The sequence below is a fragment of the Cucurbita pepo genome, chromosome 7 (genome assembly GCF_057944985.1).
Source record: "Cucurbita pepo subsp. pepo isolate OVF chromosome 7, ASM5794498v1, whole genome shotgun sequence".
NCBI classification, from domain to species: domain Eukaryota; kingdom Viridiplantae; phylum Streptophyta; class Magnoliopsida; order Cucurbitales; family Cucurbitaceae; genus Cucurbita; species Cucurbita pepo.
Genome location: NC_141804.1, coordinates 9458187 through 9483854, shown reverse-complemented (window position 1 = coordinate 9483854; position 25668 = coordinate 9458187). Strand labels below are relative to the sequence as shown.

Genomic DNA, 25668 nt, shown 5'->3' with positions numbered 1-25668 from the left:
CATTAACAATGTTTCTTCTTCTCTTCTCTCCACAAAATTGGATCGATCTCTTTTCTCCTTTTGGAGCCTGGTATGGCATTCATTTTTGTAATGTACAAGGCGTCCACATCTATAGCATTCCACCTTGGACTTGTCAAAGTGTCTCTTGCCTTTGTTGTCATAATCGTTTCTGACTAGATCTGCTGACCTGCCAACATCTCCACTTCTTTCTCGATTGCCTCTTTCATGACCTCTGCCTCTTCTTTGCCCTCTACCTCTAGGGCTTGAAGTTTCACCTGGTGTGGATATCTTTAAGGCTGTCATCTCCTCTATTGCACTTGTACGATTGAGTCTTTGTTCATGTGCTAACAGGGAGCTTTGGAGTTCATCTATTTGCATCTCTTCGACATTGTTTGCTTCTTCGATAGAACATACAATGTAATCGAACTTTGGAGTTAGTGATCGCAAAATCTTTTCTACGACTGCAACATCCGTGATTGAATCACCATGCATCCTCATTTTACTTGCAAGACTTATAACCTTGCCAATATAATCATTCACCGTTTCTCCCTTTTGCATTTGGAGAATTTCAAAGTCTCTTCTAACGGCTTGTAGTTGAGCACGCTTTACTCTCGTTGAGCCTTGATACTTCCTCCTCATAGAATCCCAAATTTCCTTGGATGTCTTCTTCTGAAGTATTGTTTCCAAGATAGTCCTATCAATGGACTGAAATAAATCGTTCTTGACCTTCAGGTCCTTTAACTTCGATGCTGCCAACAGTTGCTGTTGACCAGCTGAGAGTACCTCGCCTTCATTTGGCTCTTCATAACCCGTCCCCACCATATCAAAAAACTCCTTTGATCTAAGAAAATTTTCCATCAACATCGCCCAATGATCATAGCGACCATCGAACCTCGGGATGGCGGGCTGAACGTATCTCTCAACTTGTTTTTCTGCTGCCATACTTGCTGCTGCAAGATCGCTCTGATACCAGTTGTTGGTGACAACAAAAATTGAAGTGAGATTGAGAGGAGGAGTGATTTGAATGATGGGAAGGGAGGTTCTTTTATAGGACGGGATTTCATTGATTCCCAGAGTTGGTTGAGATTTTTTTTTGGATGAAATTGAATTCACCTCCTCCTCCTACTCAGTAACTAAATTCAAATTTCTATTATTAGCTTCAACATATCTACTAGCGGTGTGTTGGGCCGTTACAGGAGAGGTTTCACACCTTTATAAACATGTTTCGTTCCCTCTCCAACCGATTGGGATATCACACAAACTATGTCACAAGCTTAGTTTTCAACTACAAAAAATATTATCAAATGGCTAAAATGATGAACAAACATCATTTTAGCTATATTATTCTAAACACAATACGTTTAGATCAACTTACTAAATGACTTTGAAGGCAAAAAAAATGTCGATAACAATTCAAACCGCTTTAAAGTTTAAGATTAATAGAATAATGGAACGAGAGATTGATAATTAGGTCTAACCTTCAATTGTGAAGAGAGTTGTTTGAGCAAGGCCAATGCATACTCTTGAGGAGAAAATAAGAGGTTAGTTGTATAAGAAGGTGAGGAAAAATAATTATTAAGGTAATCATTGGAACCCATCTCAACCATATATAAACATCGTTGAAGATATGTTCTTGTTGCACTTCCATTTCTCCCCAAGAACCTATCAATTTTTGAAATTGTATACTCGTGATTCCTCAATTGTTCGTCCAAGCTTATCACCATTCCCTGCAAACATGAAACGAGATAACTCGTCGAATTCGTATCGGTACGATTCATATCGGTTAGATAATGTTCTTGTTTCAGGTTTCGAGTTTTTTTATTTAAAAATAGAAATATTATTAGAAATTACGTATGTTTGATGATGTTCTTGTTTCATAGGAACCGTGTTTATCCGATAATGTTTTTTTTTTTTTTCAGTTTCCTAAAATCATAAATATTATGAAGAATTACGTCCCCATATAACATTCTTGCTTCATAGGATTAATGTTTCTCAGATAATGTTTAAACATTTCAGGGACAAAAAAAAAAAAATCTCAGACATATCTTTAAACGTTCGAAAAAGTTCAATAATACTATTACCGTTCATTTTGGATGAAAATCGTTAATATTTTGTTTCAAAAATGTTTCAAAAATAACTTTGAGTTTCAAAAATTACATCTAAAAAATATTAATAAATTTTCAAAAGTATCAGAAAATAATTTCTGAAGTGTTGATAGACGGTTCCATTCATATATTATCAATATAAATTTTTAAAATTTTTTTTATTAAAGGATAAAAGTGTTAATATTATTTTTAAAATTTCATCCATAATTTTTAAATATAGTATTACCGAAAAGGGTATTTTTGAATTTTTTTTTTTTTTTAACGTTAAAGGGTATTAATGGAATTTTTTTAGGTTGAAAATTATAATTTAAAATTTAAAATTAAATTAAATACCTTTGCCTGTCCAGTTTCACTGCGAATTCCTGCTGCTCCGGATGCGTAATTTACACCTCGTAGACTCTTGATACCCTTTGCATACATAAGCCTTGCAAATGGTGGAATAGGTTTTGGAAACCCCAAATATCTAGCTGGAAAATTATAATTAAATGTTTAATTAATTTTTATTACTTAATCTAAGGCTAACGTCGTATTAAAAGCTTTATTTTTAGTATCTTTTTGTGACACCCGAGTAAATGAAATGGTACATGAATGAACCGAAACCACATCTGAATGAGTGAGATCGTGAGGGTATGATAGTTAAAAAAGATTTTTACAAAATTGAAAGTCACTACTTATACTAACAATGTGTTGGTCTGTGGGGATAGTTGTAGTACATGGATGAACCAAGACTACATCCGAATGAGAGAGATCCTCGGGGTAAGATAATTAAGAAAAAATTTAAAAAATTGAAAGCCACTACCTATACTAACGAGGGGTTGGTCTGTGGGAATAGTTTTCACTCTTGTCTTAAGAAGCGGGGAGGGGGTAACATGATCATGTTGCAGGAGAATATCGGTGCTATCAGGTGCAGAATGTTAGGAATCACGACACTCCAGAAGGGTATGATATTGTCCACTTTGAGCATAAACTCTCACGGCGTTGCTTTTGGTTTTCCTCCAAAGGTCTCGTACCAATGGAGATAGTATTTTAGCCCATGTCAGATTACTCCTCTCAATTATTCTCAACACATATTCCTAATCTGGATTCTGGGCGTGGATTGTTACAGTTTTCTTCTTGCTCCCACATCTTTTTAAAAAATATTTCTAAGAGGTCACTCAACATAGAATTTCTTGTATATGAACGACCATGCAAATAATGTCATGTATGCCAATTTTTCAACTTATTTTGGAACAAATTTCGAACTTCAAAGGTAAACGTGAAATCATTCAAAGTCTAAAAGTATAATTGAAATTGATTTCAAAATCGAGATATATAATTCGTATAATTCAGCTTAAAATGTTTAAAGGTTATGAAAACGAAACGTAAACTTCTTGATTACAAGATAAGGGAAGAACAACTAACCAATGAAATCGGGAAGGTTTCGACCATTGGTAAATCTTCCCATAGAACGTTTTGGAAAGTCGATGCCATAAGGCTTATAATTTGCCTTTGCGAGAGTTGCAAGATTATTGTTGTTTCCATTATCGGACATCGAGTCGCCAAAGATGAAGAAACAAGGAACTCGAGGCTTCCCAAGAACCAAATATTGAGTTTGCAAGTTTAAGAGAACATAAAGCACAAAGAAAGACTTGAATTGGAAGAACTTCATGTTTAAGTGTGAAGAACAAAATGAATGTATAAATGAAAGGAGAGAAAATATGGGTTTTATAGAACCAAATTTGCAATCTAGAAAACGACTCGGTAGAATTTGTTACGTAGTTGCATAGACCCGTCTTTTTTTTTAATGAACTAATCCGTAGGCCCTATGATAAGTATTAGGGCGTACATACCTTTGCTTTGTAATGTAAGATCCCACGTCCGTTGGAGAAAGGAACGAAACATTTCTTATATGTACGTAGAAACCTCTCTCTGGTGTAGACGTGTAAAATCGTGAGACTGACGATTGTACATGAACGTGTATATGAACGAACCAATACCACATCTAAATGAAAGCGATCCTGAGAATTGAAAGAATTGAAAGTTACTATCTATACTAATAAGGTGCACCTTCATTTTGGGTGACTCAATCATAGGATCTACATAGTTAAACGGTGTTTTACTTGAAACAATTCTATGTTGGATGACCACCTAGGAACTTTCTTGGGAGTACACATCTCTAGAGCTCCTTTTTGGTTAGGCGAGCATTTTTTTTTTTTTTTTTTGTAGTTATTTATGTCGAACCGCCATTAGGAGTAGCGGCCGTCGTGGCAACATTTTGGTTAACATAATGATCGTTTCTCTGCCTCGTAACATACACGTCCGTACTATCGTAAAAAGAGAAAGGTATCCCCCGATGCATGAACACACAATAATGCAGGGGGTCCCAACATTTTTCATTTTTCATTATCATGTGTTACAACCCCTCTAGCATTTTTCTTTATATAATAATATGTTTATCATAACCATTCATGCGTATATCGGAGTTGTAGATTATGCCAATTGTTATTTGCATGTCAATCATTTCATATATCATTCATGTTTTAGATATGTCGTATCATAAACTTATCATGTTTTTGAACGTATCAGTTCATATTATGCACATATCATATCTTATCATATATCATAATAGTCGCATAATATAACTCATCATGCTTTCAAACATATTATATCTTGACATATCATATCATAAACATATCAATTCATCACATACAACATAATATTCACATATCATTTCATAACAGTTTGCATATACGAGCATATGACAAGAAGTCAAAGGCACGTGTCATCATTCAACATACAATTATAACCAAACCGACAGTAGGGCTACTTACAAATGATATCAGAGCCAAACACTAGACATTGTGCCAACGAGAACGCTGGCCCCCAAGAGGGTGAATTGTGAATTCCCCAAATCAGTTGGAGAGTGAAAAGAAACATTCTTTATAGTTATTTGGAAACCTTTCATGAACAGACGTGTTTTAAAATCGTAAAGTTGACGGCGATACGTAACGGGTCAAAGCAGACATATCAATCATAGATAACATCCTTAAACATTTATTTGATATTACAACCAACATAAGCACCATATATCTATAGTTTATAAAGCATCATACACATGTTCGATTCTAGCTTATACGTATATCGATCATAGATAACATCCTTAGACGTTTATTGATATTACAACTATATTAAGCAACATCTAACTCAAGAGAAAATGGTCACTCCAAGGAACTAAAGCTTTTATGGGAGTTTCAGCTGAGCAAGTTGGCTAATATCAAAAGGGTGAGTGTCATTGGGAAATTGAGCATTAAAGGACCTGTTAGCCAATGCCATGATTGCAATCTCAGTTGGATGAACTCCATCCCAAAATATGGCTTCACTTCTATTGCCACATACTTTTCCATAAGGATCACATTGCTCTCCTGTAAGCTTCACTTGACAGCAAGGGGTAAATGAAACTGGTGGACCTGCAAGTTTGTATTTTTAGTGGCGGGTAACAACTCAAACCTAGAATTCCGATCAAGATTCGAAATTCTAAGCATGTGTTGTTATAAATGGTATAGAACGATATCTCTCCTAATAAGATGTGAGAGTCCCACATTGGTTGGGGAAGAGAAGGAAACATCCTTTATAAGGGGTGTGGAAACCTTTCCGTAGAAGACGCATTTTAAACCTTTGAGGGAAAGCTCAAAGAAGACAATATCTGATAGCGGTGGGCATGAGCTGTTACAAATGGTATCAGAGCCAGGTTTCGGACAATGTGTCAGGGTAGGTGTACCAGTAAGGACGCTGGGCCTCGAAGGAGGATGGATTGTGAGAGTCCCATATTGGTTGGGGAGGAGAACGAAACATCCGGTGTGGAAACTTTTCCCTACCAGACGCGTTTTAAACCCTTGAGAGAAAGCTTGAGGAAGCTCGAAAGGGAAACCCCAAAGAGGATAATATTTACTAGCGGTGGGCTTGAGCTCTTACATAAGATGTGGTTTGGAGACGGCTGGTGGGCATGTGACACCCGATTAAATGAGGAGTACATGAATGAACTGAGACTATATTCGAAGAAGAGTGATCCTGAAGATAGGATAACTAAGAAATACTTGAAGGAAATAAAACTCACTACTTATATCAACAAAATGCACCTTCCTTTTTAGTGGCTCAATCATAAAAACTTCACAATCAAGCATTTTTAGTGGCTATGCTCAATCATAAGAACTTCACAATCAAGCATACTTTATTTAGAGCAATTTTGTGACCTCATATAAGTGAGGGCAAAGCATGCTAAAAGGACTCGTGTTGGTCTGTGGGAATAGTTTTTACTCTTAAGAAATGAGAAGTAGTTAATGTGACCATGTCGTAGGGGGAATGACGGGGACATCAAGTGCCGAATCTTGATTTCGACTTCTAGGTATGGGTCCTTAAAAGTGAAATGATCATCAACCGAAGCCTAAAAATGCGGTTTTAAAAACTCTTCGTTCTTGGAATTTGATTATGAATTTCAATATTTTTGTTTTAATGAAAACCCGTAATAAAGAAATGGTAAGGAAACAAGCACGATTACCAATATCAGAAAACGAAAAACGAAATCTATTATCAACCCGACATTGATATACCATAAATTTGTAAGATATGGTTCCTTGATTTGAAAACCTTGTGAGGAAATTTGGTATGTGTCAATGAATGTATACTTGGCATCAGTGAAATTAGCATTGAGGTCTTGAACAAGAGACCTAAGGCCAACGTTGAAGAGTTGAACAGCATCGTTGATTCTATCCACACATGGAGATCCTTGGGTATCATAGGTAGCCGTTGCATAGGGAGTACACCCCAAAATCCCCACTCCAAAAACAGCAACCTTTCTAGCTCCTTGAGTATATAGAGTCTACAATATCTCTTCACAAAATCATTAAAATTTTGAATAATCATGAAATGTATGGAAACATATTCATCTAACCATACAAACCTTAATTTTCAACGACAACAAAAATGTTATCTAACCGTCTTCGCTGACACACTATTCGGTGTCCACCCCTCTTCAGGGTTCGCATCCTCGTTGGCACACCGTCCGGTGTCTGACTCGGATATCATTTGTAACAACTCAAGCTCACTACTAGAAAATATTGTCCTCTTTGGGTTTTCCCTTTTGGATTTCTCTCCTGATTTTAAAGCCCGAAAGGGAAAGCTCAAAGAGGACAATATCTTCTAACGGTGGGCCTGGGGCGTTACAAATAGTATTAGAGTCAGACACTAGACGATGTGCCAGCGAGAAAGCTGTTCCCTGAAGGGGGTAGACACGAGGTAGTGTGTCAGTAAGGACGCTGGGCCCCGAAAGGGGGTGGATTTGGTGGGGATCCCATATCGATTGGAGAAAGAAACGGGTGCCAGCGAAGACGCTAGGGCCCATTTTGAGATCCTACATCAGTTGACGAGGAGAACAAAACACCTTTATAAGGGTGTGGAAACCCAAACACGTTTTAAAGCCTTGAGGGGGAAACCCTGAACAATATATGCTGGTGGGTCTGCGTCGTTAAAGGAGATGTTTCCACACCTTAATAAAAATGTTTAGTTCCCCTATCCAACCGATGTGGGATCTCACACATACTATGTCACAAGCTTAGTTTTCAACTACATAAAATGTTATCAAATGGCTAAAGTAATGAACATACAGTGTTTTTGTGAGATCGCACGCAATTCAGGAGAAGAACGAAATATTTTTTATAAGGGTGTGGAAACTAGCACATACGTTTTAAAACCTTGAAGGGAAGCCCGAAAGGGAAAGTCAAAGAGGACAATATCTAGTAGTTGTGAGCCTATGCTGCTACAATTTTAGCTGTATTATTAAATGATTTTGAAGTCAAAAAAAATGAATTTTTTTTGCGTTAAAAATCGAGAATGTAGATAACATTTAAAACCCAGTTCTAAAATGATCGAGAAACGATTTAAAGACGATAAGATTTATAGAATAATGGAATGAGAGATTGATAATTAGGTCTAACCTTCATTTGTGAAGAGAGTTGTTTGAGCAAGGCCAATGCATACTCTCGAGGAGAAAATCGGAGGCTAGTTGTGTAAGGAAGTGAAGAGAAGTAATTATTAAGGTAATCATTGGAACCTATCTCAACCATATATAAACATCTTTGAAGATATGTTCTTGTTGCACTTTCATTTCTCCCCAATAACCTATCAATTTTTGAAATTGTATACTCGTGATTCCTCGATTGTTCGTCCAAGCTTATCACCCTTCCCTACAAACATGAAACGAGATAACTCATCGAATTTGTATTAGTATGATTCATATCGATTACATAATATTCTTGTTTCGAAATTACGTCTGTCTCATAATGTTCTTATGTTTCTTATTTTTCAGTTTCCTAAAAATATTATTAAAAATTATTTTTGTTTGATAAAGCTCTTGGTTTATAAGAATCATGTTTGTCGGATAATATTTTTATTTTGTGTTTTTGTTTCTTATATTTTAGTAGACGTGTTTTAAAAATATGAGGCTGATTGTGATACTAACGAGTAAAAGTGGACAATATCTACTAGTGGTGGGTTTGGACTATTACAAATTATATGGACAATGTGCCAATGAGGACGCTGGTCTCTAAGGGATAGATTGTGAGATCCCACGTCGGTTGTAGAGGGGAACAAAGCATTACTTGTGAGGGTGTTGAAACCACTTCCTAGAAAACGCGTTTTAAAATTATTCGGTTGCAGGCGTTTAAAAAAAAAAAAAAAATTCAAAAGTAATAATTTTACCCTTAATATCATGTCTCAAAAATATTAATAAATTATGAAAAGTAACGTTATAAAGAAAAATAATTTATGAAGTGTCGTAGATGGTTTCTATTTATATTATATTGACAGTATAATTTTTTTTACTCTTTCTTATAAAGGTTAATGGTGTTAATACTAATTTTAAAATTTCGTCCATATTTTTTAAATATAGTATTAACTGAAATAATATTTTTGAATTTTTTAAAAAATTGGAGGTATAATGGAATTTTTTAAAGTTAAAAAATTACAAGGTATTTTTGAAACAAAATATTAACGTTACCCTTCAAAACTAACGGTAAACGAACTTTTTTGAAAGCTTGCGGGTATTTTTGAAAGTTTAGAGGTATTAAATACCTTTGCTTGTCCAGTTTCCCTACGAATTCCTGCGGCTCCCGATGCGTAATTTACACCTTGTAGACTCTCGGATCCTTGTGTATTCTTAGTCCTTGCAAAGGGTGGAATAGAACTTGCAAACCCCAAATTTTCACCTGCAAAATTATTTTTAGTGGGTTATGTTAGTATGTTTTTGTGAGACCCGAGTAAAAAAAATGTATATGAATGAACTGAGACTGCATCCAAATAAAAGAGTTCGATTAAAAAAGGTTTAAAAGAATTGAAAGTCACTATTTATACCGACAAAATGTACTTTTCTTTTCAGTAGCTCAATCATATAAACTCTACGGTTAAACGTGTTTAATTTAGAGCAATTTTGTAACGGCCCAAGTCCATCGCTAACAGATATTGTTTTCTTTGGACTTGCCCTTTCAGGCTTCCCCTCAAGCCTTTAAAACGCGTCTCCTAGGAAGAGGTTTCCACACCCTTATAAAGAAGGTTTCGTTCTCCTCCCCAACCGATGTGGAACATCACAATCTACCCCCCCCCCCCCCCCCCCCTTTAGGGTCCAGCGTCCTCGCTGGCACTCGTTCCATTCTCCAATTGATGTGGGACCCTCACCAAATCCACCCCCCCCCCTTTAGGGTCCAGCGTCCTCGCTGGCACTCGTTCCATTCTCCAATTGATGTGGGACCCTCACCAAATCCACCCCCCCCTCGAGGCCCAGCGTTCTTACTGACATTCCGCTTTGTATCTACCCCCTTCGGGGAACAGCCTCCTCGCTGGCACATCGTTCGGTGTCTGGCTCTGATACCATTTGTGATGACCCAAGTCCACCGCTAGCAAATATTGTCCTCTTTGGACTTTCCCTTTCGGGCTTCCCCTCCAGAGTTTAAAACGCGTCTGTTAGGGAGAGGGTTCCACACCCTTGTAAAAGATGTTTTGTTCTCCTCCCCAACTGATATAGGACATCACAAATTTTATGTTGGGTGACCTTTTAGAATTTTCTTGGGATGCATGTGAGCGAGGACAAAACATGCCGGAAGAACTCGTATTGGTCTATGAGTATAGTCTTCACTCTAATGAAGCGAGGAGTAGGCAACTTGACCATATCGCAGAGGATGTGGAGAATGCTGGGGCTATCAAATGTCGAATCCTGATCCAAATCCTGGACGTGGGTCGTTATAGTTTTGTTCGTTCTTACTCTCACATGTTTTTTAAGAAAATTTCTAAGATGTCACTCAACCTAAAATTACTTCAAGCTAAACACGGTTTAATTTTGATGTTTCTATTATTTAGCCACTCAAAAAGAATGTGAGCCTCATCAGTATAAGTAGAAACTATCCATTATTTTTTAATATTTTTTTTAACCATAACTTCTTATCTTCGAGATCACTCTCATTTGAATATGATCTCAGTTCATTTATGTACCGTTCTTTACACCAACATTACATATTTTTATAAAGTTATGTTAAAAAGAATGACTATATTATTCGATGTTAAGAGGCCAGTAGTTCGAATATATTAGGAGTAAAAAAATTGTCCTAAGGCTTTCCCTCCCAGCTTTAAAACGCGTCTACTAGGCAAATATATTAGGAAAAGGCTGTTTCGTTCTCATCTCCAACCAATGTGGGATATCACAATCCACCTCCATTCATGGCCCAGCTTCCTTACTGGCACACCAAATATATTAGGAAAAGGTTGTTCCGTTCTCCTCCCCAACCAATGTGGGATATCACAATCCACCTCCATTCACGACCCAACGTCCTCGCTGGCACTCATTCCTTTTTTCGATTGATGTGGAACCCCCACCAAATCCACCTCCTTCGGGGCCCAGCTTCCTTACTGGCACACCGCCTCATGTTTACCCCCTTCAAGGAAAATCCACCTCGTTGGCACATAGTCCGGTGTTTGGCTGATACCATTTGTAACGGCCCAGGCCCACCACTAGCAATATTGTTCTCTTTGAGCTTTCTCTTTCGGGCTTTCCCTCAAAATTTTAAAACGCGTGTACTAGGGAAAGGTTTCCACACCCTTATAAAGGGTGTTTCATTCTCCTTTCCAACCAAGGTAAGATATCACATATATAATTCGTATAATTTAGCTTAAAACATTCAAAGCTTGTAAAAACTAAACGAAAAAATGATTATGAAACGCGACGTAAAGTTTTTAAATACAAGGGAAGAACAACAAACCAATAAAATCAGCAAGGTTTCGACCATTGCTAAATCTTCCCGTAGGACCTTGTGGAAAGTCGATGCCATAAGGCATATAATTTGCTTTTGCGAGAGTTACAAGATCATTGTTGTTTCCATTGTCGGACAACGAGTCACCAAAGATGAAGAAACAAGGAACTAGAGGCTCTCCAACAACCAAATATTGAGTTTGCAAGTTTAAGAGAACATAAACCACAAACAAAGACTTGAATTGGAAGAACTTCATGTTTAAGTGGGAAGATAATGTGAATCAATGTTAAACTTATTTATTGTGAATTAGCTCGGGTTTGGCTTCATTATAATTTTGTTATGTTAGTCAAATGTAGACCCGTCTTTTCTCTTAATGAACTAAATCGTGGGCCCATTAGGGTGTAAATACGTTTGCTTGATCTCACGTCGATTGGAGAGAAGAACGAAACATTTCTTATAAGAGTGTGAAACCTTTCTTTAATAGACGCATGTAACACCTCTAAATAATAATAATAATAATAAAATAAAGAGAGAAAAAAAAAAGGTAGCCGACCACCTCTCCTTTAAAATAATAAGTGATCTTACTATCGTATAAGCTAGAAATTGTATGAGTTACCATTTATAATGTATGAGCTATGATGGTGTATGAACAGTATCGTATGATGTCGTATACTAGTATATGATGATGAATGAGTTATGATGGTGTATGAGTTATGATGCATGATGATGTGCATAATAATATATATATTATGATATATGACGTACATATTATGTTTGATGTACTTGATGGCTTTACGATGAGTATGATGTTTGCATGACGTTTTGCTTAATATAATGATGTTTTCCATATTGAGCATGTTATATGATGATAAGTGTCATATTGTATCATGTCGTTAGATCGACCTAGGACAAAACTCTAAAAGCATGAAAATGATATTAAATATAAATATCCACGAGTATGTGCTACTTAATGTAACACAGAGATGAGACTAGAGGGTTTGTCATAAGAGACATTACGATGGGATTTAGAGAGATCTCATGCATGTTGTATGTTCATAAGCATAGGGCTACTTTTCCTTGTGATGATGAGTGCAGACACACACAATATGATGATAGGGGTTTTCATGAGGCGCATGACACTAGGGGTTCCGCTGGCCTCCGGACGTCGCTACAGATTAGTGACCAGAAAGGGTCCAGGGGGTGTCCGAGCCCACCTAGGGATTTACACTCGCACTTGTAGGTCGTGTGTAGGAAAGTAATACACATCCATAGTTGTCCAAGGCTGGAGGCCACCCCTAGATGGGATAGATACAGGTTCTAAGAGCATGATTGCATGTGTTTGCATTTGCATGACCTCCTATAGTGGGGTCACTTACCGAGTATTCTTCTGTGTGCCACATCCTTTTTCAAGTAAAGACAAAACACACATATACGGATAACGGCGACATATATAGTTGGGTTGAATTGGGTTCATAAGTGTACAAATCCGACCCTGACCCAGCCCACGTTTAAAATGTTAACCAAAATTTACTACCCTAAATTTTGTACGTCCAAGGTCTTACCTATGGCCCTTTCCTAATTAATTTTGAAATTTATGACTTTTCTTGCTTAACCGTTCAAAAGTAAATAAGTTGTACTCTTATGGACTCATAAATTTAATGTAATTCATTCATTTTTCTTTAATATAATGTTTTTGTCACGAAAAATTTAAATATTTAACCTCACTTAGATTACATATTTTCTATATTGACTTTAGTATCCATATAATTCATTAATTTAGTATCCATATATTTAGAGAGGTTCGTTTAATCCACAAGCTCAGGACATCGAGGGGACTCGCTCTAAATGGAGCAAGTCATCACGTTTAAATACAAAATGATAGAGGAAACGGGAAGAAATTTCTTAATGTTAGTTAAACGACGCCAAGTTTTTAAATTATTTGGACTTTCCCTTTCGGGCAGGCTTCCCATCGAGGCTTTAAAAAGCGTTTGTTAGGAGGAGGTTTCCACTCTTTATAAAGGATGTTCCGTTCTCCTCTCCAACAGATATGAGACATGTAGAATATTATATTATATTTTACTTATAAAATATTATTAAATTGATTATTTTACTTTTTTAATAAATAAAAAATATCTTGAAAAAAAGAAAATTATTCACTAAAAATTACTTTAAATTGAATAATTTTTTACACACATATATATATAGGGCTCCCGCCCCTTGTAACAAGGTCAACCTGTACGTGCTTTTTTCTTTTGTTTAGCGAGATAGCTTACCAGCTCTTTCGGCTCATAGCAGCAGTATGAAAAGCGGAATCCTCATCCTAAGTCGAGTCCGCATTGCCATACAAATCGACATCGGCCAAACCAAGAGCTACTATTTTTTCTTTAACGAAAGCGGATCTAACATTTTCGATAAAACCAACCTCTTTTAAAGAAGGAGTCGCTCTGCCTCGATCACTGTGGACATACCAGCTCCCGCTTTACCTTCGCCTACCGTGAAAAGGAAAGTTCCCTCACGATAGGCCCTCCCAGCTCCCGAACGTCTTTCTATCAATCGAGAGAGGTACAAAATAGTACAACAAACCAACAAGACAAGAATGGACTCATAAGATGCGCGGTCAGGGAAACAATTTCATTTGTATATCTATGTATATATATATATATATATATATATATATATATATATATATATATATATATATATATATATATATATATAATTCTTCGTGTGAAATCTAAGCTATAGAAATTTTATACTAAGAATTCTCGCCCACATCTCTATAAAAGTAAATAAAAACTTCACTAAGATGAGTGTGAGGTCCACATCGGTTAGAAAGACGAATAAACTATATTTTATAAAGACGTAAAATACCCTCCCTAACAGATGCGTTTTAAAACTGTGAAGCTAATGACGATATGTAACGAGTCAAAACAGATAATATCTCCTAGCAGTGAGCTTAGGTTATTACAGTGAAAATTGAAATAAGTGGCAGGAACGGAAACAGGTGAGATGAAGTTTAAACATATTGATATGAAGCATATTTTTTTATTAATAAAATTTAAGATAAAGTAATATTGAATTACAAAACTATAATAAATCATTACGTTTGATGTTAATTCGTACAAAATAACTGTATTTACTTTTCGTAGTAAAATCGAACATTTTAGTCGAGTTTATAATTTTTAACTGATTGAATTATACTAGGTTTGATTTCGTGTTTGAATGTCTATCTTAATTAAAAATGTTTATTGACAACTAAAAAGTCCACCGTAATTAAGACAAAAAGTCAAACAAAAATAGTAACTTTTTTTATTAGTAATTGATAAAGAAATTAAATGAACGTTTTCGAAACAAAGTAATATATTCTCGAGAATTAGTTGGGTTTAGAGATGTCTGCTGAATAGAGCGAGAATGGATAAGTCTTTTTCATTTCCATCTTTGCCCCCTACTTCATTCTCTATCAATACGGAAATTTTCATTTAAAGCCTTGAGGGGAAGCTCGAAAGGGAAAGCCCAAAGAGGACAATATCTGTTAGCGGGGGATCTAGGTCGTTACAAATGGTATCAAAGCTTGACATCGGACTATGTACCAGCGAGGAGGCTATTCCCCAAAGGGGTAGACATGAGACAATGTGCCAATAAGACGCTGGCCCCAAAGGGGGGTGGATTTGGCGAGGGTCCCACATCGATTGGAAAAAAATACCGGACTATGTGCTAGCAAAGACGTTGGGCCTCGAAAGAGGGTGGATTGTGAAATTTGTGATGTCCCACATTAATTGGGAGGAGAACAAAACACCTTTTATCAGATCAATATTGACATAAATATCTACTGGCGATGGCTCTCGAGATAGAATTCACAATAAAAGTCAAATAGCAATCAATATCTTCAACCATCTCAAGATAGAATTCATAATAAAGTCAAATAGCAATATCTTCAACACATTTCCATTCATAAACATATTCACAGTATATTTGTAACAGCCCAAGCTCCCGGCTAGCAGATATTGTCCTCTTTGAGCTTTTCCTTTCGAGTTTTTCATCAAGGTTTTTAAAACGTGTCCTGTTGTCCTCTTTGAGCTTTTTCTTTAGAGTTTCTCATCAAGGTTTTTAAAACGTGTCTTGTTAGGAAGAGGTTTCCATACCCTTATAAGGAGTGCTTCTTTTCCCTCTCCAATCAATATGGGACCTCACAACCCACCCCTTTAGAGATCCAACGAGGAGGCTGAGCCCCGAAGGGGTTGGATTAGGGGGTTCCACATCGATTGAAGAAGAGAATGAGTGTTAGCGAGGACGTTGGACCTTGAAAGGAGGTGGATTGTGGGATCACACATCAATTAGGGAGGAGAACGAAAAATATTTCATAAAGGTATGGAAACCTCTCCTTAACAGACGCATTTTAAAAACCTTGAGAAAACTCGAAAGGGAAAACCCAATACTAAGATAATTTCATTAACCCAAAAGATATAATTTTATGCTCATTCCTTACATATGATTCAACTAATACTACATGAACTCTAGCAAGTCACGTTCAAAACTAATTAAAGCCAAAATCGAGTGTTTACCCTACCAAGCTTACGCCAATATCAGTTTTACCAATGTCAAATTGGTCTAAATAGAGTTAGAAGGCATACAAGGGAGACTTAGAGACGTCCACGGGGTAGATCTCTAAGTCTATTAAGTCCCTAACCTTTTCATTTTGTAGAAGTCTCTCGAGTTTAATCCAAACAAGTATCGTCATGTCGTTACAAATATTTCATAAACGTTTCAAAACTATCTTTAAAGTTGAATCATCTTTATTCCATGTCATCACCAAATTGATTTTATATTTAATATTTTAAAAATTTCTATGTTATTTTCTAATTTATCTTTTTAAACTTTTTAAAAGAATTTAAAGGTCCGTTTGATTTGGAGTTTTATTGGAAATAAAATATCTGAGAATAGAATAACTGTGTTTAACATTATATGAATTTATCATCAGAATTGTACGTAAATAAATAATATTTGTATTCCGTTCTTACAATTAATTTAAAAAATTTACACAATTAATTTTTGCTAATTATTTAAAAAAAAAAAGGAAAAAAAGTATATGGAAGAATAATTATTAAAAAAAAACTTTTTTTTTTCTAGCAAAATGTCGTTTTAAGAATATTAATAAAACTTTTTACAAATTCAAAAATATTTTCGAAAAAAAGTAATTATATTTCTTAAATAGATAATAACGACTTTCATCTAAAATAACTGTAAAAATATTTTTTATTTTTAAATTAAATTTAAAATTTCGAAAATATATTTGTTAAAATAAAAGTTAATTATTTAAAAAATAAATGAGATGGGATACAGCAAAAGTAGTGTGGAATCAACCACACGAGATTACGCTAAAAAAAATTCAAAAAAGACGCCTCTGAAAAGCGTCGAGGTGGCGACATGCAGAGAGAGAGAGAGAGAGAGGTAGAAGCCAAATCGTTTCAATCGTAGTACTCGAACTTTGGAGCGGCAAGTCTTCCAAAAGGATTCTCTCCATAAAATTCCCAATTTTCCAACAAAATTGGGGGATTAATTTAACTTTTTTTTTTTTTATAGTTTATGATGAAATCTAGCGGTTTGATTTTCATCACGATCGCGTTGGTTTTGATTCTAAATCGAGTGTTAGCAGCTTCTTCTTCATCTGAATCGCAGTCCTCCGACGAAGCTTATGTTACGCTTTTGTATGGCGATGAGTTTCTTTTGGGGGTTCGAGTTCTTGGTAAATCGATTCGCGATAGTGGCTCCAACAGGGACATGGTGGCCTTGGTTTCTGATGGCGTTTCTGAGTATGCTACGAAGCTATTAGAGGTCAGGGAATAGTTTTCTCTATGTTTTCTAGAGAATTTGAGCTATTAGAACAGCTTATTTGATGGATACTTTCTGCTTATTTCTGTCTGTCTTGCTTTAAGTTAGATTTGTTGGCTATTTTCGAATTTCATCCTATATGTTGAATTTAGTCTGAATGTGTGTGGATGCTTATGAAATTAGAGTAATTAGTAATCTTTCAATTTGAGATATCCACGTTGGTTGGGGAGGAGAATGGAACACCCTTAGTAAGGACGCTGGGCCTTGAAGGGGGTGGATTATGATATCCCATATTGGTTGGGGAGGAGAACGAAACACCCTTATAAGGGTATGGAAACCTCTTCCTAGCAGACGCATTTTAAGGCCTTGAGGGGAAGCCAGAAAGGGAAAGCTCAAAGAGGACAATATTTGTTAGTGGTGGGCCTGGGCCGTTACAAATGGTATCAGAGCTAGACACCGGGCAATGTGCGAGGCTGTTCCCTGAAGGGGGTAGACACATGGTGGTGTGCTAGTAAGGACACTGGGTTCCGAAGGGGGTGGATTTGGTGGGGATCCCACATCGATTGGAGAACGGAACAAGTGCAGCAAGGACGCTGGGCCCTGAAGAGGGGTGGATTGTGATATCCCACATTGGTTGGGCAGGAGAATGAAACACCCTTAGCAAGGACGCTGGGCCCTGAAGGGGAGTGGATTGTGATATCCCACATTGGTTGGGAAGGAGAACGAAACACCCTTTATAAGGGTGTGGAAACCTTTCCCTAGCAGACGCGTTTTAAAGTTTTGAGGGGAAGCCCGAAAGGGAAAGCCCAAATAGGACAATATCTACTAGCGGCGGGCCTGAGCCGTTACACAAGGGAGTTTTCTTAAGCTTTTTTCCCCCTAATGGCAGAGAATTTAATCTAAATCCATGGTTGGAGTGTCTACAATTAGAATTTTATGAGGTTTTTAACAATCAAATGTTGTATAGGCTAGTTGATGTGTGGGCAAGTTGGTCCTAACACTCATGACTCAAAGATATCAAGTGGAAAAAAGTTAAGACAATTGAAACTTGGAAAATTAGTGTCTCAAAATGAATCCTTAATCCCATTTGTTATGATTTTCTTTTGAAAGTTCATGTATGTATGTGCGTTTATGTGTTGCTTCTTATATAACTGTGCAGGCTGATGGGTGGATAGTGGAGAGGATTAGTTTATTGGAAAATCCTAATCAAGTTCGTCCATCGAGGTTTTGGGGCGTCTATACGAAGCTGAAAATATTTAACATGACCGACTATAGAAAGGGTAAAATTTGTGTTCTTATTGTACAGATTGTACAAAATATGTAGTGTTTCTTCCAATTATGTGGGGATCTTTGTTGGATAGTTCATTTTACTTTGTGTGTGTATGCGACCTTTTCAAAGCAGTGTTTGGTTGCTTTTTGTTTAATCTCTATTACACTATTGTGCAGTGGTATATCTTGACGCAGATACAATTGTGGTGAAAAATATTGATGATCTTTTCAAATGTATCAAATTTTGTGCTAACTTGAAGCATTCTGAAAGGCTGAATTCTGGCGTTATGGTTGTCGAACCGTCTGAAGCTATTTTCAACGACATGATGAGCAAAGTTAGGACTTTGCCGTCTTACACCGGAGGTAGACGATCCTGTTGTAGAATCTTACCTATACTTTTTGCTTGCTTTTATGTGGACTATGTAGAAGTCTCAAACTTTGATGAACATCTTTGTTTTAATTTAACAGGGGATCAAGGCTTTTTGAACTCGTATTATTCTAATTTTCCTAATGCACACGTTTTTGAGCCAAACCTGTCACCGGAAGTGCTACGTTCCAGACCAGCTCCTGAAATGGAGCGGCTCTCTACTCTTTATAATGCGGATGTTGGCCTTTACATGCTTGCTAACAAGGTACGTTTACTGACAGTTTTAGTGGCTTTATTTATGTGATGTCCCACATTGATTGGGGAGGAGAACAAATCACCGTTTATAAGGGTGTGGAAACCTTCCCCTAGCAGACGCGTTTTAAAGCCTTGAGGGGAAGCCCGAAAGGGAAAGCCTAAAGAGGACAATATCTGCTAGCGGTGGATCTGGGTCGTTACAAATGGTATCAGAGCCAGACACCGGACAATGTGCCAGCCTTCTCGCTGTTCCCTGAAGGGGGGTAGACACGAGGTGGTGTGCCAGTAAGGACGCTGGGCCCCAAAGGGGGTGGATTTAGGGGTGGTCCCACATTGATTGGAGGAAGGAAAAAGTGCCAGCGAGGACGCTGGGCCCTGAAGGGGGGTGGATTGTGATGTCCCAGCTTGGTTGGGGAGGAGAACAAATCACCATTTATAAGGGTGTGGAAACCTTCCCCTAACAGACGCGTTTTAAAGCCTTGAGGGGAAGACCGAAAGGGAAAGCCTAAAGAAGACAATATCTGCTAGCGGTGGATCTGGGTCATTACAATTGAATTGAGTATATCTGTATGAATTCTCATTCGTCTCAGATGATGCTCATTACCTCCTTTCGGTGTATTTTCCTTTTCAATGTTATTTATGCCTTAAATTTAAGGTTCTTCGCCTCTCTCCCTAAAGGGAGGCCAAGATATGTCATTGGCAAGTTCTCCTAAGGGAGAAAGTTGTAGTCATCAACTCCACGTAATTGATTTGATAAGTTATCGCTACTATAATGTGTTAGCCTAGTGGTCTTATGGGGAAGTTCAAGAACTAAATGTTATTTACTTATTGTATGAGAAATTAATTTTGTTCTTGATCAAATGTATTAAAAAATGCATTCTAAAACACTCCCCAATTAGCACAAATCAATGAAAGATCGTAATTACAAAACATATACAATAATCTTTGAGAAAAAAATCATGGGTAGAGCAGAGAAGTTTAATACCATAGAAAGTCGGTACGAGATCTCTCTGTACGGTAGTTGATATGTAAACAACCGTACACCCCACCATACGGCAAAACCTCCACACCTACAACAAAGTTAGTAGTTGCACTATGATTTCAAGCCCACCTAAACCAGTAGGTCCTTGAGCAGATCCAACGTTAGCTCCAAGACGTTGGTCTCTAACTAGAAACGTAAATGCTTGAGCTTCAGAAGCTTCGGGTCCAGTCGACCCGTAAAACTCACTTGAATGAGCAGTATTATTGAACCAGACAAAACAACAAGCAATAAAACAAAAAACGGATAAAGCACCTAAACTATAAGACAAGTAAGCTTCTCCAGACCATACAAGTGCGCGGCCAGCCCATGCAAACGGTCTTTCACTAAGATTTCGAGTAGCTATCCCGAATTCAAGTTGATTATGTTTTGCCTTTTCCTCGAAGAAATACGATCAAACAATTCCCAATCATGGTCCTTGCAGATCTGATCATCCATATAATATACAAAAAGAAACTTCAGATATTTGATATCTTTCTCTTTGAATGAGATCTCAATTCCAACGACGGTTTCATTAGATATCTTACAACTCGAATCCCTCTTTTTTCCGATCCAGTTCCTCCACCACCGCGAACCCCAGTTAGATTCAGGCATGATACACTTTTTAGTTATTGGGAGAACCACTGACCAGATCCCTACGCCTTTGCCCTCGTTTTCTAAAACCTTCTCTTAAAATCGAGGCCAGAGGCTCGAGCATACGTCGCTTGGCCGTAGGCGACGCAAGAACGAATTGGCTTAGCTCACTTGTCGTTGGAAAGTGAGTGCCGCACAATCGCAAGTCCGCTGCCATCAAAAGTGCGATTGTGACAAGTGGTACCAGATCCCTACGCTATCACCGTAGATCTCTCTCTATCTCTCTCTAATGTTACACTGCAAGCTTTTGAGGTCGAATATTGGTAGGATAAATTTAAAAGTTCCTCATATGGATTACAAATGCAAATTGAAAGAAAGGAGACACTTCACTTCTTTCTGTAATAGAAACAATTGTATAGAACGTATCCTGTTCTAGGAAGGTTGGTTAACAATAACCTGTACTACGTGGACAATCTTGGTAAAGAAGTGTAAAAAATTTATGGATGAATAGGTATCATCCTGTTAAAAGGGGGATTAAGGTAAAAAAAAAAACTAAAGGTAAACTCCTAAAATGATTTCTTATATTTGTGGTTGGAAGCAAAACTCTCTAATTTCTATGTAAATACCTGCAATCCTATTTGAGCATTATGGATATTTTTGCAGTGGATGGTAGACGAAAGCGAACTGCGGGTTATCCACTATACCCTGGGCCCCCTCAAACCATGGGACTGGTGGACATCTTGGCTCCTAAAACCTGTTGATATCTGGCAGGTATCCTCTTGAATTTTATTTTTAGTTTCTTTTATTCCTTTGTTGCTTGTGTACGTGCACGGTTTATCATGTGTCATAGCGTCACACGTTTGCAAGCGTTCATTTCAATTCTCCTTCCCACATGAACAGTGCGCACGAGTCAAGCAACCTGATTTTGACTATTGACATAGTTTTTCTTGTTATAGGAGTGAAATATTTTGTGGCACTTGTAAGCGTTTCTTTTGTTTGCTGGTTGTAGAATGTCAGGGAAAGGCTGGAAGACTCCCTTCCTGGAACTGGTAGGGGTAGAAATCCTTATGATGATATTGTTGTCAAAATTCTTGCCCTTCTTCCTCTTGTTGCGTTGATCGCCTGTAATTATCAATCTTGTATTCAGGTAAGCAATATGGTAAAATATCTTTGAATTGTAATTACAAGGACATGATTGTCATATTTTGGATCTAAATGGTTTCGTATTTTTGTCACAGGCACGGCGGTACTGTAGTACATCATGGCGAAGCGTGTTATGCGACCAAGCCAGGCAACTTTACTACAAAATAAAGTCTGTTGGAACTGTTAATTATACTGGTCTTTCTTCACTAAATACTGTTAATTTGAACCATCAGGTGAGTTTTCTCTTTTTGGCTCTATATATTAGTAGCATGTTACAATCATAACATTCTTTTCAAAGTCATTAGTTGTGTATCACATTTTATTTCATTTCTTTGAAGTTTATACCTTGTCTTACGTACGAGTTCCTACGATGATGTGCAGTTCAAGATACCTGTTTATTTAGGTGGAATATCAATATTTGTCTGTTTTATCGCTGCTATAACTGCCATAGCCTTTGCATTTGTGATTGTACCGAGCCAAGTGACGCCATGGACTGGCTTGCTGTTGATGTATGAATGGATATTCACAATTTTCAATGTGTTATTTGGAGGCTATCTCCATTTTATATACAAATGGGGAAAATCAATGGCAACACAAGCAGGATCCCTCTCCTCTGATTCTGAGTCCTTAGATTATTCTGCTAAAGGTTTGCTTGAACACTTTGCAGCTGTTCTCAATTTCTAATATGAGTATCTGCAACCAAACAAATGTTGTTGTTACGTGATTTCTAAGTTGTTGATTTATCTTCTTTATTAGATCATCAGTGGCAGGCACCGAGCTGTGATGTTACCACATGGTTTTATGTTCTAGGAATGGCAATCTTGGCTGTCGTTGCTCCAACGTTGCCTTGTATTTTGGGTATTACTGCTCTGTTTTTGAGGTAATTTACTCGGCTCTTTGTTGCCACAAACAGTAACAATGTTCAGAATCTGCTGGTCTTTGAAAATTTTACTCATACAGTTTGCCTGTCGTATCTTTATTTGTGTTTTCCGGATAAGACTATTAACAACACGACATACATGAAAGCTGTCATGTCTGCCCTTTTGGTTTCTGAGCTTTAAACAATTCTCTTAAAATTCTTAAACTTTCAATGTTGTATGCAACATTACTGTCATATGGTTCCTCAGCACGTTGACTGTATTTTAGCGGGTGTTCTGATGATTTTTGTGATGTCCCACATTGGTTGGGGAGGAGAACAAAACACCCTTTATAAGGGTGTGGAAACCTTCCCTTAGTAGACATGTTTTAAAGCCTTGAGGGGAAGCCCAAAGAGGCAATATCTGCTAGTGGTGGATCTGGGGCGTTACAAATGGTATCAGAGCCAGACACCGGACGATGTGCCAGCCTTCTTGCTGTTTCCCGAAGGGGGGTAGACACGAGGCGGTGTGCCAGTAAGGACGTTGGGCCCCAAAGGGGGTAGATTTGGTGGGGGTCCCACATCGATTGGAGAAAGGAACGAGTGCCAGCGAGGACGCTGGGCCCCGAAGGGTGGGCAGATTGTGATGTCCCACATTGGTTGGGGAGGAGAACAAAACACCCTTTGTAAGGGTGTGTAAACCTTCCCCTATTAGACGTGTTTTAAAGCCTTGAGGAGAAGCCCGAAAGGGAAAGCCCAAAGAGGACAATATCTGCTAGTTGTGGATCTGGGACGTTACAAATTGTATCAAAGCCAGACACCGGACGATGTGCCAGCCTTCTCGCTGTTTCCTGAAGGGGGGCAGATTGTGGTGTCCCACATTGGTTGGGGAGGAGAACAAAACACCCTTTGTAAGGGTGTGGAAACCTTCCCGTGTTTTAAAGCCTTGAGGGGAAGCCCGAAAGGGAAAGCCCAAAGAGAACAATATTTGCTAGTTGTGGATCTGGGACGTTACAAATGGTATCAAAGCCAGACACCGGACGATGTGCCAGCCTTCTCGCTGTTTCTTGAAGGGGGGAAGACACGAGGCGGTGTGCCAGTAAGGACGCTGGGCCCGAAGGGGGATGTAGATTTGGTGGGGGTCCCACATCGATTGGAGAAAGGAACGAGTGCCAGCGAGGACGCTGGGCCCCGAAGGGGGGTGGATTGTGATATCCCACATTGGTTGGGGAGGAAAACCAAACATCCTTTATAAGGGTGTGGAAATCTTCCCCTAGTAAACGCGTTTTAAAGCCTTGAGGGGAAGCCCGAAAGAGAAAGTCCAAAAAGGACAATATCTACTAGCGGTGGATCTAATGCACTACAATTTTCCTTTAACTGCAACTTCTATATCCACAATTACCCTCATTACTGCTTCCACAATAGATATTTTGATGGTATTGGGGAACCTGTTGCTTGTGCCGAAAAGTTATTATTTCTTTGTATCGTCATCCCGAAAACAATCAAATCGTATTTCATGTCCCTGTGTTTTTCCTTTCCTTTGACAGGTTAGGTTTGATGGTTGTAGGAGGGCTAGTCTTGGTAGCTTTTATGACATATGCTTCTGAACACCTTGCAATAAGATCATTTTTGAGAGGTCTTGAAAGCAGAGATGGTGTAAGAGGCAGCAGAGGTATGTGTTTCTTGTGTTGATGATTTGTTTAAGTAGGAGCAGTGCTGTGAAATAGAAAATTTTCTTGTATTAACTTTCAGGTCTCATATCATTCATTGTACAACTCTAATAACTAGATTTTGAAGTTGTTTTCCCCTCTTCTTAGCCTGTGAGACCATTCTTTCAGAAAGGTTAAGTAAATTATGGTAATTTAATTCGTTTGATGGTACCGACAAGTCTATGTTGAAATGAGAAATCTTCAAATTTTGTTACATTTGCTCTTAATCGGTTAAGAATGAGAAGCTCTGATACCATATTAAGAATGAGAAGCTCGGATAGTTCTTCCTCTTCTCTTGCTTTGAAGCTCGGATAGTTCTTCCTCTTCTCTTGCTTTGATAGTTCTTCCTCTTCTCCCGCTCTGATAGCTCTTTGCTCAGATATTCTTCCTCTTCTCCTGCCCTGATACCATGTTAAGAATGATAAACTCTGATACCATGTTAAGAATGATAAGCTCTGATACCATGTTAAGAATGATGATTTGATACCATTTTAAGAATGATGATTTGATACCATGTTAAGAATGATGCTTTGATACCATGTTAAGAATGATGTTTTGATACTATGTTAAGAATGATGCTTTGATACCATGTTAAGAATGAGAAACAAAAGTGGGATTGAAAGTCTGAGTGGGATCGAAAGTCCAATTTTCATTAATGTTCACACCGTTTAAATAGAATACAAATTACAAACTAAATTCTAAAAATAAGAGAAAATGTTCTACTAACTACAAGAAAATTGGACTTTCGATCCCACTTTTTTGGACTTTCGATCTCACTTTTGTTTCTCATTCTTATCTTAATATGGTATAAGAGCATCATTCTTGACATGGTATCAGAACTTCTCAATTTTAACCGTGTTCGTGTTCATGTTCATGTAGATTTCCAACAACATATTTGGTCATTCTTTTAGCTTTATAATATGTTAGGTTATACAACAAAAAGATGTCTTAGAAAGGAGAAGCAAGGCTATGTTAAAAGCATGCCTAACATGTGTCTTCTAAGCATAGAGGTTGTCTTGTTCCATCCAAATATCTCCTTTTAAGATTCCTTTTGAATTATGAAAGGTTTATAAGGCTGGAAGTTTGTAACTCTAATATGTGACCTTAAAAAATAAGGTGAGATTTCACGTTAGTTGAAGAGGAGAATGAAACATTCCTTATAAGGGTGTGGAAATCTCTCTCTAGTGGACGTGTTTTAAAACCGTGAAAATGATAGCGATACGCAATAGGCCAAAGTGGATAATATATGTTGGT

General features: G+C 37.6%; 2 protein-coding genes across 3 annotated transcripts; one reads left to right on the top strand and one right to left on the bottom strand.

The window, feature by feature from the left end:
• Nucleotides 1-5090: 5090 nt before the first annotated feature.
• LOC111799041 (GDSL esterase/lipase At1g29670-like) lies at nt 5091-11642 on the bottom strand. 2 transcript variants are annotated; one of them, XM_023682428.2, is made up of 5 exons: nt 11384-11642; nt 9210-9343; nt 8075-8323; nt 6729-6960; nt 5091-5551 (listed from the first exon to the last, which is right to left on the bottom strand). In XM_023682428.2, exons 1-5 carry the CDS (start codon nt 11628-11630, stop codon nt 5325-5327), a joined length of 1089 nt encoding a protein of 362 aa, XP_023538196.2. In that variant the 5' UTR covers nt 11631-11642; the 3' UTR covers nt 5091-5324. The 2 variants fall into 2 exon arrangements, with proteins under 2 accessions (XP_023538196.2, XP_086981443.1); XM_087125317.1 differs by lacking the exon at nt 8075-8323.
• Nucleotides 11643-16777: 5135 nt separating this feature from the next.
• On the top strand, nt 16778-24628 carry LOC111799160 (inositol phosphorylceramide glucuronosyltransferase 1). Its single transcript, XM_087125649.1, has 11 exons — nt 16778-16867; nt 16955-17206; nt 18363-18483; nt 18650-18835; nt 18941-19104; nt 21370-21477; nt 21716-21853; nt 21945-22082; nt 22231-22495; nt 22606-22729; nt 24253-24628. The coding sequence occupies exons 2-11, from the start codon at nt 16958-16960 to the stop codon at nt 24395-24397; spliced, it is 1638 nt and encodes a 545-aa protein (XP_086981775.1). The 5' UTR covers nt 16778-16867; nt 16955-16957; the 3' UTR covers nt 24398-24628.
• Nucleotides 24629-25668: the final 1040 nt, after the last annotated feature.